Here is a 21,211-nt window from a genome sequence, read left to right on the forward strand (position 1 = left end):
ACTCTACTATATCTATAGGTAATATTTTATATATGGCTTACAAGTGTTCAGTTTTCTACAAAGGAAGTGTTTCCATCTATAAACAGTTACTTCTTTAAAGATCAACTTCTAGTTCAATCTCTCACAGGGTTAGATTTGATTTCAATGGGATTTCTTTTTCATTGCACATTAAACTTTTAGAAATTTACAGACAGTTAATGTGCATTGTGGGTTGCTGATGGAGCACACAAAGGCCTCAAAAGGCAATACCAGATTCAGAAAAGTACTTGATTTCTGTGAAGGAAACTAAACAGCCCTAGATATGGAAATTCTCTCCTCTTCATCATGGTGGGTCTCTGACAGCAGTAAAGCAAGAAAGGGAGGCACAGGGGGCAGAAATAAGGCCTCAGAGCATCACCCATAGGAGCGAGGAAACAACTACTGCTTCGTGACTGTTCAGCTTTTGCAGTGGCTGCTAAAAGCACCACCAGCATGTCACTGAAGACAATAACAGGGATGCTTGTCCTGCAGGAACAGGAGCAAAGCAAGCTCAGAAGGTCTTCCTAGTTACTAGCAAGCTGTGCCCATCCAAAACGGATGGTTTCAAATACCAAGAGACTATATATCTTAGCATCATTCCTCTGACTTGTTGACTCTCGACGCTGGAAGCCCACCTGCTGTCCTGGCAAATGACCACTTCTCTTGCCATCTTCCCCAAAGTCCCTTCTCAAGACCCAGGTGTCCCTGGATGCTGCACTCTAGACCCAGGGGAGAATGGAGAGCTGGAGGTGATCTCCTCGGTGCCTGAAGGCACTGATGGGTAAAACTCCGCAGAAACAGCACCAGAACAAGTGGGCCTCTATAGCACCAAGACCCTTGCTACTACAGCCATGAAAAAGTGCAATAAAATCATGGCAAGGATATCCAAATTGTGACATATTAAATTACTGTTATGGATTATTGTCAAGGTGATGTATTCAACAAGGTACACTGTGCTTCAGCTAAAGGTAGAAACCCCATTTTCATGCTCTAATCCCTCCACCCACTTCTTCTATTATCACCAGGATTGATACCCCCTCAAGGAAAAAAGTTCCCATGTGCAACTAGTTATATATGCTTAATAACTTGCACTTATTAAAGATAAAAAAGGATCAGAATTATAGGCTTAGCGAGGATTAGCAAGCGTAAGTGCGTATTTCTGCAACTACTACACTTTTTATAGCCCTGTCACACTCTGAGATAGAGTTGTATCATTATATAGAGTTATATAACTGTAAAGAGTTATATCACTGGAAGCATTACAGCATTGTCCCAGACAGTCTTGATTATCAAAGTCTGGCTCTATCAAGTGAAAAAAGAAAAAAAAACCAAAACAAAACAAAACAAAAAACCCACCAACTTCAGGATACTGCTGTGCCATCTCCTGATCCCATCTGTTAACAGCACAGCGTCCTGAGTTGCAGGGACCTCATTAACATATCTTTGCATCCTAATTCAGTGGCCCATCAGTATTCAGCAGAACTTCCCAATTACTTCCAGCAGGTGACAAGCTTGATACTTCACTCAAAAGACACTCAGGATAACAAGTGAGAATCCTACAACTTCCAAGTTTACTTAGAGGCCACATTTTTGATTCACTGACGATAACAAAGGGAATAAAGCCATTGCACAACTAGGTGAAACTCCACTGTTAGCCAAAAAATGATGGTCTTTTTTTCTATCCTTAAACTTTCAGTTCAGTATAACCTACAGCACTCCTGGCTTCAAATGGTGTTAACATTTTAAGTGGCCCCATTTGCCCTTCTAATAGTTAGGGCCCAGAAAAACGACTTCATTTTTTTCTGACAAATAAACATAAGATTATTACCACTCTGAGTCTTTGGAGGTACTGAAAGTCTTCAGATATTTTTAAAAGGCCATTGGGTAAAAACAGAATAAAAGCACAGCAAGCTGATAAAAGCATCCAACTGTGACCCTACAATGCTACAAACATTAAAAAAAAAAAAAAAAAAAAAAAAGAAAAAAAAAGATTCTTTGGGTTTTATTCTCTGGAAGAAAGTACATAATATAATCTTTCATATGCTTGTAATGGCCTTCCACCTCTTCTGTGTAAGGCATTCAGCCAGGACACCTGGGGATTTGGCCCTCTACCACCACAGGTAGGATCTATTGCTTGGTACCAAATCCAGATCAGACAAATGTTCATATTACCAAAGAGAAGCAGGAGAAGGAAAGAAAGAGAGACCAGACAAACATAACACAGCTCCTTCACCAGAAAATAAGGCACTGTCCCTATGCACCAAGTGCAGTCATCATCTAATTCTCACGCCTCTTCTTCCACACTGACACCACTCACAGCTCATCTAGCCACCAACTCAGGAGCTTGGGCACCACAAACAATGAACCCAGTCACTGGAGGGTTTCCTCCCTGCTCTCCAGACCTGTACAACTGCTGGTGGCATCTTCATCCAGGGGTGAACACGTCAACCAGGTAGCTGATGCTTCCTTCTGCTACCATCCTCACCGCTTCTACTTGAGATGCTGTGGTTTTTTTGATATTTTTTTTTTTTTTTTTTTTTTTTTTTACACTTTTGCATGGCTAGACACTTTTTAAGTAATTTTCCATTTACAAGGATACAACAGTACTTTTTGGTCACTGCTACATTGCTATACATCATAGGTCTCCCACACATTGCCCAGCAATAATAGATAGCAGCATGGGTACCAAAACAAGTCAGTCAAATCTTTAGTGTTGAACTGCTTGTACCCTCACAGAAAACAAGGTTTTTGATCTCTGCAACTATATTTTATCAGAGGACGGTAGCTTTTAAATATCCTTTTTCTGCAGTCTTGCTTTTAGTCCAGTAAGTTCCAACAGCTTTCTGGACTGCAACAAATTCACAGTCTCCTGGGTGACCCAGGAAAATTTTTCATTACTTTTACTCCCTCCTGCAAACAAAGCCCCGTCCTCCTCCTCTCTGACAGCGTTAACACACAGCAAACGGTGAGCACACAGGTGAGCAGAGAGATGCACCATCTGTCGCAGTGCCCCAGACCTAACTCCCCTTGCTTGCACAGGGCTAGTCCCCGTGATGTCAACTATATTTTTTGTATTGAGCCTGTAAACAAGCATCCTTTTGAGACCATATAGGGAAAAAAATCCCACCTCTCCCTTGCAATCTGCTCTGTAGTAAGACAAGTTTCCTTTTATTTTTACGTCCTGTTTTCACAAATCCAAGCTCCTCAACTTCTGAGCTGTTCCACATCCTCAGCACCAGGGCACCGCTCCCAGCCCCCCAAAACTGCTGTTCCCTTGCAAGGTCTACACAAGATGCTGACGGCATTGCAGCCACCGCGAGCGGATCTGGCAAACCCAACCATTTATTTCCAAGAGCCAGGACAAACAGACACTCTGCAGTGTAGATACCCCCATTGTTATGATTTAAATACCAAATCCTTGTTGCTCATAGAAGCATGATATACTGAAGCTTCACAACAAAGCAACATACCTTTGAACAGTGCAGAATATATTGGTACAGAGAGATTATTGCATAATGGCATCAATATTTTATTTCTGTTGAATTTTTTATCTCAAATTTACTGCTCTCACATGTAATAGACAGTAACTCATCTTCACCATAGTTACTTATGTATTATGTATTGCATGGTCCTGCCAGATTTTCTGAAGAAAAATCCTTCTTTTAAAAAGAAAAAAAAAAAGGCCCTTTTAATGACAAATCCCAGCACTCAACAGCAGTATTTTACTGAAATGCTTTTTACAAAAGTTTAAAAATTCTCCACTAAATTGTAATATATGTTTACCAATCTCATAATTCAAAAAGAAAGTGGCCTGGCAGCTTCTAAGCACACTGTAATGTTATCTGCAAGAACAATGAATTATGCATCTCTCATAGCACTGACTGACAAAATAACACTGTGATCCCAGTGCCATGGGATCCCACAGATCCACCCAGTTGAGACACAAAGGGTAATGCAACAGTGCTGTTTTCCCATCCTTGGAGTAAAATAGTGCAAATATTTGAATATGACATTTTTATATGAAGAATATAAAAGACAAGCTCTAAATTATGCAAAAGCAGAAGAAAAAATGGTTCAATGGTTTGTAAATATGGAGCTTGTTGGATGTATTGATCAATGTTAATCAATGCTCTAACTAAAACACCCTGAACAAATTCTTAAAGACTCCGATCATATGTCTTAAAGGCACTTGAGAGGTGTGGCTATCCTGCCTTCTGTGGTGTTTTGTTTTGTCGTTTTGTTTTAAAGTATGACTTTCACAGAAGTAAGTGCTCTTTAAACATGCAGTCAAACCTATCTGGCTGCTGATGACAATATTTTGCAACGTTCATAGTTAATATCTGCCATTTTAACTAATGGTACCCTTCACTGGAGAACAGCAGTACACAAGTTACATGCTCCACAGCTATCGCTCTTTTCCATAGGAACATACCTTGTTCCTAGAACAGATACCAGGTGGATTCTGCTCCTCCTCAGCCACAAGACGGGGAGGGGAAGAGCTCAGCCCCCCCCAGCACATCCCTGCCTCCCCAGGGAAAGTAGCAGAGTATGAATCTCCCAGGCTGAGAATCCAAAGGAGGCAAGATTTATAATTTCTGCATTTGGGAGCCACATTCAATACATTTTCCCTGTCCTGCTGCAGCCACACACTCCCCAGTGCAACTATGTACTGTGGAAAATAGGGAAGAGCCAGTGAAAGGTGGGGGCTTGAGGGCTGGTTCCATGAGCGATACATCTTGGTCCCCCCAGAAAGCATCAAATAGGAAATCCTACAAGAGGATCCTTGCAAAGACTGGCTTTTTCCTTGATGAGCTCCCACTACATATTTTATACACTGCAGCAAGGAGCCAGTCCCTTGCCTTCACACCTCTACAATTAAAGTACTTTCAATTAACTGGCATTTATCCTAAAAAAGTCAGATTACTTCCAGGCAGAAGAATTCCACGTTATGGAGATAAAAGTGAAATAAAGGAACATTTACAGGTTGATAACTAAATTGTAGAGGCAGTAAAGCTTATCATGGCTGAGAAGGTATTGCTATATCAGGATCTTATCACTTTATGGATAATACTCTCTAGACAAAAAAATTCTCATATTTAGTATCAGCTCAAAGAGAAGCCTTTCGTTTTATTTTAAATCTGCCTTTACAGATTTACTTTTCAGTTATCCAAACACATACAATAAGTGTTATATAGATCACAAGAAATTAGTTTAAATTCTGTTTGCATTCAAATGACAGCAAGTTTATTCTAAAGACGATGGCTTGAAGCACACATGGTTCTCAGTGAGAAATCACACCTTCTCCAAGCATAAAGAGAAAAATCTAGCAAGGAATTAACCATCAGAAGACAACTTCCAAGAGAAGATGGGATGCGGATGCTGTACCATAAATGCCCTTCCTTACATAAGTGTGCATTATTTCACCCAAAATAATACACAGGTGAACCTGACACAAGACACACATCCTATACCCAACGCAGAGGATGCTGCCAGATCCTCTGCTCCTTTCCCCAATTCTCCCTCGTGCAAGGCTGCAGGTCTGGCCATGGGTTGTTAGTCAACAAAAGAGCATGGCACATCTCAACAAATACGATGACCAGCAGCTGTGAGGTAACAAGCATGATACCCACTGCCACAGTCATCATTGCTGACTATTAATATAGGACCCAAACAGGCTGTTTCTTTTGCATTTCATCTCCAAGAGTGAGACAGGGAGGAAATACCAACATCTCAGAACAAAGGAGCTGAAATTATGTTTTTCTGAAAAGAAGATACCAGTCCCATAGGAGAAAGGTCTCCCAAAACAACACAGCATTAAAATGACTCAAAACTATGCAATTTTTACCAAATGCCAACTGCAGTGAAGTAGTAGTGAAATTACAAAGATAAAAGAAGACTTGTGACTCTGGAAAAACGTCCACTCATGGAAATTTATCATTTATTTTTAAGCAATAATTTAGGAGAGTGGCATTGAAATTCTGACAGGCCAGAAAACATTTTCTGAATTCAAGACACAGACCACAGGCATGACGTGTCCCTGTCACAGGACTGAGCTCAAGCACGTACTTCATTATTTACAAAAAATAATAGCATATTTCATATTTACCTTTTGTTGAATCATCTTCAATTGGTTGTTTGAACAAAGTGATATCCTTAAAAGTGCACAAGAACAAAACCACTTTTTCATGCTCATTTCTTATAGGTGCAATTTGCATGTAGAACCAAACTGGGGTTCCTGAAGCAGAGAAAAAGGTGACATTGGACTGTGGTGTAGAACAAACTTTCCCCAGCCCATACATAGAATACTTCATCATTTATATGTTATTATAACACACACGTAGTTTAGGATCATATCTCAATATTTCTACATCTTCCAAATCTTTTAATTTTACCTCTTCAAAGGAAAACAACATATTCACATTTTTACAGATTCATTAATCTAATCAGATATGAAGCAGAGACAGAAGCCTTTATAAATCTCCATTCTAAAATAAAATACATTATTCTTCCCCTCTTGCTCTTGTTTTTCCCTGCATGTCTCAAGCTTAGTGTCTGCAAGGTAGGAAGGCAAGAAAAAATGGGCGGATGGTATCTTTGATTCTTTCTTCATGTAATATGGAGCTATCAAATCCAAAACTGATAGAGTATATGTCAAATACCCTAAATTTTATACTACTCCATTATTTAAGAGGACCTGAGCGAATCCAAACATAGACTCTAAATGTCCTATCAGGACAAATCAGGAGATTTTTATTTCCTTTTTATGTTTCAGGTCATACCCTCCACCTCCTCATTGTCCTGCTGTCCTGGGCTGAGTGAGTGGTGGAGTTTTTTGGTGGCAGGGGAGGGGGCTATCGGGGCGGCCCCCTGTGAGAAGCTTCTCGAAGCTCCACTTCTGTTTGGGAAATTGAGCCAATCGGCTGCGCCTCTGCGATAACGTATTTAAGAAGGGACGTGGTGACGGGCAGTCGGACTGGTGAGGAGGAGTCGCTGCAGCTGCGTGAACACCAAGGTCAGTGGAGGAACGGAGGAAGAAAGGAGGGGGGAGGTGTGCCAGAGCAGAGACCCCCCTGTATCCTGTGGGGAGACAGCAGGGCGGCCCCCCCTGCCACCCATGAAGATCTACGGTGGAGCAGACATTGATTTACAGCCTGTCGTTCCTGCTCGGCTGATCAAGGTTCTGTGCCCAAAGAAGGCCGGGGTCTCATGGGAAAAGGTAGCTCCGCTGCTGTAATTCAGTGCTGGGAGGATTGCAGCATGCGGGGGAGTCCCACGCCAGAGCAGCTCGGGAAGGGCTGCAGCCGTGGGAGAGAATCCAGTCGGAGGAAGTTAGTGACCCATGACGGAGCAGTGTGGGGAACGCTGCGGCCCATGGGAGGAATTCAAGTCAGAGAAAGTTTGTGGAGGACTGTCTCCTGTGAGAGGGGGACCACGATGGAGCAGGGGGTAACAAGTTTTGGACACTCCCCTCACCGAAGATGAAGGAAGTGGCAGAGCTGACTGCACCCCCCATTCCCTGCCCCTGCGCCACTGGGGGAGGAGGTAGAGATATCGGGAGCAGAGCTGAGCCCGGGAAGAAGGGAGGGGTGGGGGGAAGGTGTTCTCAAGATGTGGCAATGCTTCTCACTGTCCTACTCTGTTATGTGTTGTTAGTGTCTGTAATAAATGTATGTTCTTTTTTTTCTTCCCCTAACGAGTCTGCCTTTTGCTCATGATCATAAAAGGGGGATTTTCCCCCATCCCAGTCCTATCTTGAACCCCAAGCCTGGCTCTCTGTCCCTTCTCATTGCCGGAGGGGAAGGGAGAGAGAGGTGCTGCATTGTGGTTGGCTGTCAATCAGGCCGAAACCACGACACCTGCCCAGTGGAGCACTCTCCCAATGCAGTTATCGCCATTTAGTTTTTGAAATAAATACAAAATATTGTTCAAGTCCTATCACTCATCAAATAAACAGCCCAAAAATGCCTATGGTATTGTGGCAATTAGCATGGCTTTTGGTAAATCCTCACTGTTCACATGGGGCTCCTGCAGGTGCTCAGAAGCCAAAAACGGTCTTGTTTTCTCCTAGGCTGAAACGCACATGGCAGTCCCCTACATACTCAGGTCTGCTCTGTAAGGGGTGAAATCCTAAAAGACTTTAAGCAATTTTCCCTGTTCACCTGCAGAGACATGAATGTCAGAGATGCTTTCCATCCGGCAACGCTCCATGCCCACGGCTGTCTCCCTCCCCTCCCCAACCTGCACCTATACACACTGCACTATAAATGCCTTCACAGCCAGCTAATTACCTCTGGGATTTGATGTGCTTCCATCCAGTTGACATAATGGCTTTTCTCCTGAGCTGCCTGAATGCCCGTCTGAGATCTGACACATTGAGACAAGCCACTCGCCCACTGTTATCCCATGGGCACCACTAAGTCCCCCCAAATCTCCTCTAACGCACCACATCTGGGAGTTGTGCCAGGAACTGCAGCATAGATGCTCAGAGGGCAAAAAAATCCATTTGGACTAGGAATACTGTGTGGAAGGTTAAAATCCACAAGGGTTCATGATAAAATTCAGCATTGGTGAACTGGGATTAAACCACTAACTCACTAGCAGTAAACTGGAGAAGTGGGAGAGATGGGGGGCTACTTTTTCTGATAATTCCAAAGCCATTATACTGATCACTTGATTATCTCATTTCTCAGTTGCTAAGCCAAGATAAAAGACTCTTTTCTTCTGAAATAGAGTGCTGCATCTCTCTGGAATAACACTGTATTTGCACTTACACCTGGGAACTTATCGGCACCCTTTGAAAAGCTCTGAAAGTAAGTAGGCATAATAACCCGTACAACAGTACTGATAAAAATAAAAGATGGAGGCAAGGTGGCTACTGCTACAGAAGCAGCAATCTATGCAAAAGCAGGCAAAGAGGTTTCCTGAGTATTACATATATATATATGTATATCTAATATGGTTGCTGAATAGTTGGGTGCGTAGAGCTGAGAACTATATATGAGGGAATGCAGTAAAGCAGAAGAAAGTTGTAGCAAACTTTCAGGTCTGAACCTGAAACCTGCAATCTGGGTTAAAAAGCCAAAGGGGCGTGTGAAGTCAGCAGTCATATGGATGCTGCCAGAGAACATCAGCTCTTAAAGAACACCTCTGTGCCAAATGAAACAAGGATGGGAAAGTAACCTGAAAATCTCAAAATCTCCCTCTGACAAAAGTATAAAGGAATGGGTGAGGAAAAAAAAAAAGTTTGTGCCACATCATCAAAAATACACAGCACCTCTGGACCTACAGTTTGGAAATGTGGGTGGGAAGGTGCTCTGAGAACACTGCAAGCTCCATGCAGGGTCTCTGCAGGTGATAAACACAAGGCCTTCCACAGACCGTCTATATTTTGCAGAAGTATATCCCTGGGATGTTCTTTGGAAATCACACAGACACAGGACATGGCAGCACTGGGCACCACCACCTGCAAAGGCACCCAACACAACTGTCCTGGGAAATTCCCCTAATGTGAGAGGGTATCCAGGTGACCTGCACAGGAAACAGGCAGAGAAGCAGAAAATCTAGAGAACATACACATCCATAGGTTGAGGAACCAAAAAGACGTCATTTGGAGGGCTCTCCTGGGCACCTGCAGAAACAGCTGGACTTCGAGCTGCTCTTGCTTCTCTTTTTAATTAGCGCTGCCTAAAATGCTTTGAAGCAGGCAGAACTGGAGAATTCTAAAAACATTTCCTACTTTTTAAGTACACATACAGGAAGGTTTAGTCCAAAAAGGAGAAGTGGATGTTAAAGCATAATGCATGTGACTCTTTCAAGAAGACAAGGTATCCAGGATGCTCTCTTCAATATCATGAAAGGTCTATATGAGTTTGCAGTGAAATGAGCCAGTGAGGCAGAGTTAGCTCTTTCCTGAGGCACACCATTACCTTCCCTCAGCCACAACATGCGGGTGAAACCTTCAGCCTCACCCCAGCACCAAAGTCCACCCAGGGGGGAGAGTGGCCTCAGCTACTGCACTCCAGGCAGCTCAACCAGGGAGAGGGCTCCCCAGCCCCATGGGACCTGCACCCCACACTGGGCAATGAAAGCCAAACCAAAGAAAATGTCTCCATCGAGATTGCTCTTGGCTTGTGTTTGACATGGCCGCTGAGCCAGTCAACTAGACTCATTCTGCTCAGGGCAGAAGAAGCAGTTTTTCTGGAGTGTGTTTCATCTGATAGTTTTCACTTTCTATCTTGGGAAGATGGCCTGTGCCAGGCGAGGAGGCTGCTCATCTCCGCTGACAACAGCGGGAATTTCAACCACCAGCCCGGGAGAGATGTCCACCCTGCACAAGCCCAGTGTGAGACCATACTACAGCGTGGGTTTTGCTCAGTACGTGCTATAACATTGATAAGCCAAAAGTCGTACTACCCACATACATGGCAGGACAGAAAGTGACAGGAATGATTCATGTTTAAGACAAAATGAAGAAAATCTTCTCTACCTCTGGCAACCTCCTGTAATCCAATGCCACCAGGAAGAAGAGACTTAGGTCCTACATCTCATTAAGTTACAAAATTCCCTGATTTTCTAATTAATCCCCAGTTTATGCACCAAATTTAGTATTCTCACCAGAGCTCATATGTATTGGTTTACACACCACAGAAGCATCTCAACATTGCTGGGAGCATCCACTCTTGGCAACCAGGGTCTGGGTTCTCACTTGTGGAGACATGAGGGTGTTTCCTCAGGGGTGTGGGGGAACCTCATTCAGGATTTCATTTCACTTAACCCAGTCAGTTTCTCTTCAGGGAAACAATCCTCAAAACTAAATATATTTTGGAAAGAAGGAGTCAGACTAGAGACAGCAGGCAACAACTACTATTCTTGGCAATCTGAACACTTGTCCTGAAAAAAGAGCTCTCTTCTTGAGCTGTGGCAACCAAAATACCCGTTTCTTCTCCAAATCTTGCCCCAAGTTTACCCAACATGTCAAAATGAAAATTTATTTCAGTCTATTATATACTTTAAATATATTTTATCACTCCAAACATCATACACAAATATATACATACTGTTTTTCTTGTAGAGGAGGATTTCAAAGCAGTTTGACTCATAGTTGTCGAAAGTCTGTCTGACTTTTTCAATGGTCTTCTTGTCTGTCAGTTCACCATACATAAAACTGAAAAAGAAAAAATGTTTCTCTTTTTTCTAGACAAGCAACAACTTTGTTACAGTCAGTTTAAACAACATAGGCATTGGAGATGCTATTAACCGTCATTTACCAAACCTTAATTATGATTTACACTTCATTTAAATATTTAGTGTCACAAGGAAACCTACAATATTGAGTAACCGTGACCGCTTTTTTACTGTAACTGACAATAAATAAATCTACTGTAATGTTTCATTAAGTGCTTTTCGGAACATAACCTTAAGGATATATGGTTATAAAAAGAGCTGATAGCCTATAAACCATTTTTGTCACAGCTGAAGGCCATGAGAATATTGCTGTCAAACAGAAAACTGAACAAAACTTCTAAAACCTCCCAAATTTTGTTCAATCCTCTTGAAAAGGCTTCTGGAGGATGAATGAAAGCTACTACAGGTAAAAGTTGATGGCTGAATCAATGGCTACACATCCAACCTTGCCAAGATGCATCTGGGATAATAAGATAACTGGAATCCTTTTACTAATTACCAATTATAAAAGGAGGGAGGATTTAACCAATAAGAAGTGATGACTAATTATCTGAAAATTCAGCACAGAAAGCAAGTGTATGAGTTGTGTTTGTGTAGCTATGTCTGCACTACTACCAAACATAACCATATTCCCCCCCATTTTCCTTATTGTATACTGCATCTCTTTAATATTTCAGTGAAAATACAGAAGACATTAAAATGCTTTTGGAGACTCATTCCTCTCCATGCTGATAACATAAAAATGTAATTTTAACTGCTATTTTTGCCACTTGACCATCTCATCTTTGCATTCTTTTCCAGGTCACACTTTCAGCTGGTGTAAGCAAACCCAACCCCCCGACCTTACTTTTAAAAGCTTTTGTAAGGAAGCAGCCAGGCTTTTATTGTCATCCTTCCCTGGATACAAAATAAGCGAAGACCACTCTGTGAAAATTCCAATTACAGAACTGAAGGAAAATGGAACATGGGATAAAAACTTTCAGACTCTTGAATGAAAATACTTTTAATTGATCAGATATTTTTTTTTTCCCCGTTTTCTTTGTTCACAGTTTGAGCTTCAGCTGAAACCTACAACAGACAACCCCGACAATATGAAATAGAAAAAAAGCTATCAGTGCCTCTGTGGTTTCAATGCAGCTTCTCTTTTATTGATCAACAGACCTCCAAAAGTTCAATAAACATTTATTTTATGTCTACTGTTCTGAAAGAAACAATAAAACAGCATAGTGGTTAGTGACCTGGCAAGCATTAAAATACTCAATGAAGGCCAGACCAGGAATCTTTTCTTTACACAGCCAACCAGGGGAGGTAATGGGACTGCTCCCAGAATAAGGGGCTGCCCAGCATGGGTGATGGAGGCAGATGCGGGGCAGAGTGACTACATCTCTATGTCACTACAGTTGCTTCTGCACTGTTAACACGGGGAGAGCTATTGTTAATGACATTTCATAACTGTCACCTTTGGGACAGCACCCTAATGGAGATGCCACTATGGCGCCTGACATCAGGGAATGGTTTTACCAGGGCACAAGGCTTCATTAAGGTACTGCTTATCATTAGCATACGTGGTTGTCTAGGAAATGCAAAACACAGCCTACTGCTCATTTTCAAATGACCTGCCTTTGTTTCCTGAGTTCAGGTGATAGCCTTTTATACATTTATACGTGAGATGGCAACAAAAGGAGTTTAACTTTTTTCTTTAATCTATGCCTTTTTTAATGCACCGATGAGGTAAAGCAGATTGCTCTCCTGTCTGCAAAACAAAATAAGAGCTGGTAGTTTTCACACAGCCTGCTGTGCAATGGAATCCTCTTTTTTGTTTTCTTGAGATTTAAAACAATGTTTCTCTTAGTCCTGAAGGAAAAAATAACAAGAATTTGTTAAAGTGCTTTTACATGGCTTATAATACAGAAAGTCACCATTAATTGGTGTTAAAATGACAAATCATGCTCAGCTGAGTATACTCAGTTCTGAGTAGTGGACAATACCAGTTGGCACTGCTAAATATGATTAATCAATTTTATGTTTTAAATTAAAGGCAGCTTATGATTGCAGTAAACCTGTAATATTCAAGTCTTACATTATTTTCACATGTGAAGAGACATTATAAAGGCTTGTGGAATAATAAAAACGTTTTTCAGAAGGTGATTTTAAAAGCACCGAAGAAACCTCAAAACCACTCACTATAAAAGTTATGTAAGACCTTTGCTTATCACAGGTTTAATTTAATTTAGCCTGTCCTATTTTGTACACATGGAGGGACTCCTACTTCTTCAGTCAATCACTCTGTCTTTTTCTGCCTCATGTTTTTTGTTTAGTGCTTGTCAAGCGCCTTCAGTGCAAACTGTACAAGACATAAATATCAAAACTACTCTGCTACTGGGAATCTTACTACATAGAAAACAGACTTATCAAAGAGAAGCAAGACTTACTGGAATACTCAGAGAAAGGCACAATCTTAGATAATTTCCCCATCTCTGAAACAGACCATTTGTCATTTAAGACACCTGGGCTCCTGCCTCCCTTTGAAAGCATCTCTTGGCACAAAAAAGCCACATCTGAAGCTTTGTACAGTGCTCTTCTGCCCTTTGTCAGGATCTAGAGCAGCAGCATCAGAACAGCTCCAGGTTGGCAGTGCGTGCCAGGGCGGTTTGTGAGGAATCATCCAGGACAGAGGGCAGGTGAAGCCCAGAAGGCATATGATCCTATATCTAATTTACAGTTCTGTTCATCCAAAAGCATTGAATGAAAAGGCATCAATTACAACAAACAAACATCCACCCAGGAGGAACAGCAAATACAGATACATGGCAATAGCTTCAAAACTTTGCAAGTTAAAGATAAAGGCACCATTCCTAAGGAGGAACAGTGTAGCTCCCTGTGTCCCACTGGCACCTGCAGCAAGGTTTCTTTGCACAGCTTTGTCAGTGCAAGGATGCCTTCTCACACACACGGAGGTGACATCCCAGAAGCAAATCTAACTTTCTTCAAGTCCAGCACCACCGTGCCCACCATGCAAAATTCCGTTTCTTTAAAAACAGTGGGAATTTTGCCATTAGCTTCACTGGAGCCAGGATTTCACTCACAGACTTCTTTTAATCCCACTGGAAATGGCAGTAAATCAAAACAAGGGAGAACAGAGATGCTGAGCGGAGCGCTGCAAGTGTTTCAGTGGAAACACTACCTGTAAGCAACTGCCTCGGCAGGGAGATGCAACTCCCTCACCCTGTACAGCTGGAAGGCAACACACAAACAGGGCCTAAGAGCAGATTTCCTCTTTGAAAACAAAACCAGCAACCATCTACTCCCAGCCCAGCACGAGGCTCTTGGGTGCAAGGAAACATAAGCAAAGCAAAGCCTGGAGCAAATGCCAAGTGTAAAATGCCAGGGTAGGTCTACTAACCAGCCACCCAAAGGGTGCCTGCTCTTCCAAAGGCTTCATGAGAACACAAAGCTTAACTGATAAGCAACAATACGTCGAAAACACTGATACTACTTTCAACATTAAACTGGATTTTAATGTTTTATAACTACTCATTCCTGCAAGGTATTCATGAAGACGTACATTGTTATGCCTGTGGGCAACTGGGCATAAAACAAGTGGTTTTCCTTTGTGCTGGCTGATCTATCCGTGTACCTCCAGGCAGGGGTTTTTGCACATTTAATTGAAAGTTAGAGGTGTCACAATTACAGATGCCATGTTCTTCCTGGACTGTCAGCTCATTTTCATTTGGCACAGCAATGCTTCACCAGCACACAAATTCTTCCACCTAAATATCCTGTGCATTCTAGCACTCACTTATACGAATTATTCTATGTATCAGCCCCAGCTACACGCACAAATTTGGGTGCCACGTGCAGAAAGAACACACACTTATTCCCATCACACAACAGTCATGTAGCCTGACCCCTATGTACACTGTTCCTTTTATATATCACCCATGAAACTAAGAAGACTAGCACTTCTGCTAAGGTATTTCTAAGTGTTGCTAATTAAAAAGATAAGAGAAATGCAAAAACAAAGGGATAATCAGTTTGTCACAGGACTAACTCATTGCCTGAGCTGGAACAAAAATCACTCACACCTTCAGTACTTTCAATTCATCTATCCTTCCCTGTGACCAGTATCAGCCAAGACCACCTGACACTAAATATAATGACATATGAGCAGCCCCAATGTAGGTTATGGAGTGGGACAGACAAAAAGAGGATATAGTGAATACTCAATGGACTACCCAGGAGAAAAGCTTGGGTGAATATTGATTTGAAGACACTGTACCTTACAGGCAGGGGCAAACTGATCAAATATTGCAAAATGTATAAATTGTCCTTTATCACACTCATGATCAGTAACAACAGTAACTCAAATCAGGGGCTAATTTACATTGTATCTATGTATTTTTCCTTGGTAGGATTTTTGGTACTAAAAAGCCATGAAAATAGACCTTCCCAAAACCTGCAATAAAGGTGTGGCACCATAGCACTCTTATCCCAGGGCACTTGCCTTAGAACAATAAAGGAAACGTTATATAGAAAGCAATTGGTTTATGTATGATGTAACATAAACTGGGCATAACATAGCAAATGTATACTGAGAGTCTGACTCAGAAAATAATATAAATAATAGCCCCAGATATCAAAAAACCTCCAGTGACATTCTACTGAGTAAGCCTGAGCAGGCAACATTGGCCTTCAAGACTATTTTCTATTCCATAAGCTCTTCATTAGAGAGCATCTGCAAAGACGTTGCTCTGGAAGGCTACACACAGCATGTCAAACCGTGCCAAAAACCTCTCCAGCTCTTCTTTAATCTGAAAAGACTGGGATGTCTCCTAAGAAGCAGGAAACATCACATTGCATATATAACTCCATCACCAGCAAAGACCCAGGCACAAAAGTACTAGCCATGGTTTGAATTTGGAGGCTCTTCAAAATCCAGAGATGGATATATAGAATGATGATAAAGGAAAAAAAAAAAAAAATCTCTGCTACCAATTCTATTTTCCACAATAATTCCTCCTTGAATTTGCATCTGTATGATTCACCTGTATGATCTACTTGAATGCGGTCAAAACAGGATCTTTATAAATGGTAACTAGAGCCCCTCGTATTCACAAAAAGTACTCAGATGGAATAAACTTTTTTGGTCTCCCTAGTATTTGAGGCACAGAGGAATTATTATCAGAGAGGTATTGCTAAACCTTCACTTCCCCAACATTTTCCTATAATCCCACTCTGTATTTTTCATGATTTCAACATGCAGAGACCATAAAAGCGCTGTCTCACAGAAAATGTATACAGTTCAATATACAGGATAGCAGGGAGCAAAGGGGAAAGCATGCTTGTGTATCCAGGACGGCCGAGATAAGGCCGTTTCTTTCAGCCTCACTGAGTATATCGACCGTTGCTACTGTGCGAATGAGTATTTCATTTCAGCAGCACGTGCCCATCTCCTCTCCGTTGCCTGTTAGGGGACACCTGGCTGCAGAGGGCAACCCTGGACCCCCAAGGCTTCCTCCCCAGCCTGGGAGGAGAGCAGTGACCACACATCAGCACGTGTTGCTTTTTGGAATAAGCAGTGACTGATATCCGAGGACAGGCTCACTACCTACCTGAGCATCAGTCAATGACCAGTGTCTGGCAGCACCCCTCTCCCAAAAATCATCGCTGTGGATATGCAGCCCCCTTCTCCCAGTGCCCTGGAGCTGGTCGCTCCCTGAACACGTAAAGGGAAAACCTACACAAGCTTTTATCTCAGCCATTTCTTGTTGCCTCTGCCCCCGGTTTACTTTGCTCACACACACACACATTAGGGATTTAGTCTTTCCCCAAAGCATCTCCTTTTAAAGGATGCAGCAGACAAGGCGCAGATGCGTGTCTAACCATAAATCACAGCTGCCTGCTCCTGAAAGACCACCAACAAAAGGAAAAAGCCATAAAGCTACAGTGCTCACAGCAAATAGATCAGCTTAATCACCCTCTTGGGAATAAAGATGCAGTTTGCACGTTTCTGTGTGCTCCGTGAGTGTGTGTGCACGTGTGTTTGTGTGTGTGAAATAACAGGGAGGGACCAACCCGGGCTACAGAATAGCCCACCACCTCCTGACATGGTAACAGGAGAATTAACAGAAATCTAGGAAAAAAAGTCTTTGAAATAAATTACCTAGAAACCCGCTTTCTCTACTGGATCATTAGCTAGAGTACATTCACACGGATACTAATCAGGATACATTTCAAATGAGAGAAGAATAAGATATAAATCCTCATAATATTTACCCCCTCTTTTGGGGGCATCTGGAGTTCACCTTAATTCACTGTTAAAACTTTTAAAATCTTTTCCATCAAACAGTCTTTATTCCTTTAATGCTCATCACATTTATGCAGTTACCAGGTGACGACAGGAATTTCCAAACTGGGCAGATTTGACTTGATTTCAAACAGATTTGGGTGAAATATATTAAATTTGTAGATGTTCTAAGTAAAACTTAAAAAAAAAAAAAATACAAGCAACTTGAATTTAGCTTTCTTTTATTTATGATTAAGATATTAGGATCCTGCAGGATCCTAAACACTACCCCAGATTTAGCAAAGGATTTAACATTAACTATTTGAGCAGTTTGTTAATCCTGGTGGAACTAACCATTGATTTCACTGGAAGTTAGTCAACAATGCACCTAACTGAATGCACACCGTTAAGTGCTTTATCATATCCTGGGTAAGTTGCTGGTTTCATTCATTTAAAGCCTGTTTCAGTAATTTAATTTCTGCAAAACAATGCTTTTCTTACATCAATCCTTTTTTCAAAACCTAACTGTTCTTCCCAGCAGACTGTAATTGTAAAAGTGCATCGAGTGGCAACGACCAGTCGACATACCTGCAAGTGCTACTCTTCTGCATGACGTCAGCTCGATGATATCCAGAGAGTTTACAAAAACCGTCATTACTATAAACTACCGGCCAGTCCACAATCTGGGCGTTTCCCAGCAAAAAACTGGATTCTGAAAAGAGAAAGATAAGAGAGAGAAAGGGCTGTTGTCAGTGGCAAAGTACATTTAAATCCTCCGTGTGTTACACAGCAAACACAGACAGTTATTCATGATAACTTCTACCATGAAATTTCAAAGAGAACCAAAATGAAAAACGGCATCAGAAAAGAAATCATGATGAAACAGGGTAACTCCTAGTAACGTAAGTAGCTTCTTGCACCCCAAAATACTGATATAAGCACCAACACTTTAACAATTTAGAAAGGATTCATTTATTCACAACATTTGAGCAAGGTGCCGTGTTTCATTTTCATTTTATGTGTCTCTTGAAATCAACCTTAACTTGCAAACTGAGTTTTAAATGCTGAACTGTATGTGTGCCCAACGCTGATGACGACTCTTGCATAACACAAGAAAGTTTTTCCCCCTGGCAGGTCGCAGTCTGTTTTGCAGGACACAGCCAGCATCCCTGGGATGAGGGACAGAGAGCACCGGGAGCTCTGGGGAGGGGCGAGATGTGCCCACCACATCCACCACAAGCCACATCACACCTGGGAATGCAGATATTAAGTGACCTACACGGAAATTCAGTATGATCAGGAACTGATGTGTGCCAAAAGGACTTACACATTGAAATAACACAAAACAGGCATTGAATTTCACTGGCTGCATAATAAAAATGAGAATAGGTGGGTTTGGCTCATCCATGCATCCGTTGCTGTAAATACAAAATATGGGCAGGGGGTGTTCCTAGGAGGATGAACTCAGGTTTAAATATCGCTTCAGTCATCTGTTCTTTCAGTCAGTGACTACAGTCAATACGCACGGACTGGCACCAACACTTTACAAGTTAGTCCTAAAATAGTTTTATTCACTAGTTTGGAAAGATTCTTCCATCCCTTCTTTTAGCAAGGCATTTTCAAAGAAGGAAATACCCATTTCGCTTAAACACAATGTTGTGGGATTTTATGTTCATCGACACCATAAACATTCCCAATTTTGTTTCAGAAATAATATTCTCACTTAGGAGAGGTTCTCAAACTGTGGTCTGTGATAATCTTCAGAGTTTTCTTTATTTTTACTGTTATTTTTCAATTTCATTTTGACTGCAGCTATGAAACTTACCTGTCCCATTTACTGATGCTAAAAAGTTATTAAAATGTAACTATTAACAATCACTGCTGTATAGAAATTATAGGAAACATTCCTTTCAGTAGTTTGGGGGGGGGGGGGGCGGGGGGGGAAGATTTTTACAAATTTTCCTCATAATAGCCCAAGAACAGTTATGCCACTTAAGACACACTCAGATGCACACATTCATTTTCACATAAAAGTGACATTGGGTTTGCATGAGCTACACACACCCTTCTCGGAGTGTTTATAACTGTGACTGCATTGTACATCATGCAAACCTGATTCTGTTGAATAAGGAAAGTGTACTGAAAAAAACAGTATTTCTTTCTTTGTTTTTTCCAAATTCATGTTTATAAAGAAAAAATACGGAGATTATTGGATTTTCCATAGAAAAGCAGATTAAAAAATATTTTAAAGCCAACCAATGTGAGAAACAGAAGTTTAGATTTTGTTAAATCTTATACTTTTAAGCTCAAATAATTTATCTGAATCTATCACAAATATTCTTAAGCCTAAATGCCAACTTTAAAAATCTGCTTTCCTACCCTAAGGAAAATGCCCTTGCTACAAGCAGCAGGAGACACAGAGTAAAGCCTAAGCATTACATAAAACCTCCCCGGCTTTCCGCAGCCCTTTCTGCACCGGGGACTCGGCCCAGCTTTCCTCAGCACAGGTACCAACACCGGGGACATCCTAACCCCCTGGAAACCAAAGGGTTTGCTGGAGCTCATCCCACTGCATTGACGGTCCCCCAACACCTTGCATCTTCTCTGATTTGGAAACGGGGAGACATCGCCAGCCCCCTAACCCTGCTGGGCTCCCGCCGTGATGGCCACCCTACCAGCACCGTACCCTAGGAGCGTAAGCAATTCTTAATTTCCCATCCCATAGGGGAACAACCAGTGTTACGTGGTTAGATCCGGAAAGAGACTCCTTTATAGGATTATCTTTCACCGAAGTTTTGCTCATGGATCTAGACACAATGGGCACAACCTGGGCGAAGAGAGACTGCAATACCAAACTCACTCGTGGATGCTGTGCACATCTGGGTGCTCCCCAGAGGACCACAGTCCAAAAGCAGACAACCCTGCTTCAAAGCATTCCCCATCCGACAGACATAACCTTGACTGTGTATTCCCACCACCTAATTGTTTCAGGACACAGAGTACACAGCAGAAGATACGTGTTGCAGCCAGTAGCTGACATACAGCATTTAATGGTTGTTTTCTATGGATTTTATACTGATTTACACCTGAGGGTCTCAAAATACTTGATAAGGGATTCACTAAACTGATCAAATCCACCAGAAACCCGGAAGGGAACAAAACATAAAGCCAAACTATTGATAGTTAAAAAAAAAAAAATCCTATAAAGTTAAAAAAAAAAAAAATACACTAGAAGTATCTGTAAGGTTAGATCAGATATATATTATATGTACTAGAAACCTGACCAGATATTAGAATAGGTTTTCTTTTGTCCCCAAAATTTTCCTTTACTTAACTGACATCTTTTTTACCTTTGTCTCCTAAGCAAGTAAGGCTTATTCATCCATGCTCATCATGGGAATATGTATGTGTGTGTCCTATTCCAGCTGAAGAAAAATCTTGAATCAATGTTTGCATCTTGTTAGAGACCAATGAATTTAACTGTGGGCACAAAGCCAGAGGAATCCATGCTTCATTAATGCTGCTGCTCAGTGAGTAGCTTGAAAAAATTTAAGTAAGAACAAGTCAGCATCTGACCCTTGGGTTTTATTGTGAACCCAAATCTCAGCATCCACAGCTCTCCTCGTCTACTCTACATTTTTCCAGGAGTCATGTTATTGTATCCAACCAAGACACATAGTAATCCTTCCTTATTTCTACAGTTTCTCCAGATCACAACTCCAG

At 41.6% G+C, this 21,211-nt stretch overlaps 1 protein-coding gene across 1 annotated transcript in view; it reads right to left on the minus strand.

Annotated features, from left to right (window-relative positions):
- KCNH5 (potassium voltage-gated channel subfamily H member 5) overlaps positions 1 to 21,211 on the minus strand; it is a 162,292-nt gene that overhangs the window by 130,718 nt on the left and 10,363 nt on the right. Inside the window, exons 2-4 of the mRNA XM_032996364.2 lie at positions 18,077 to 18,200; positions 11,076 to 11,182; positions 6,125 to 6,253 (exon numbers count right to left, since the gene is read on the minus strand). Coding sequence (XP_032852255.2) covers positions 6,125 to 6,253; positions 11,076 to 11,182; positions 18,077 to 18,200 — 360 coding nt within the window. The remainder of the gene's footprint in view (positions 1 to 6,124; positions 6,254 to 11,075; positions 11,183 to 18,076; positions 18,201 to 21,211) is intronic.

This window comes from Tyto alba, unplaced genomic scaffold (assembly GCF_018691265.1).
Source record: "Tyto alba isolate M040663 unplaced genomic scaffold, T.alba_DEE_v4.0 Super-Scaffold_29, whole genome shotgun sequence".
Lineage (NCBI taxonomy): Eukaryota > Metazoa > Chordata > Aves > Strigiformes > Tytonidae > Tyto > Tyto alba.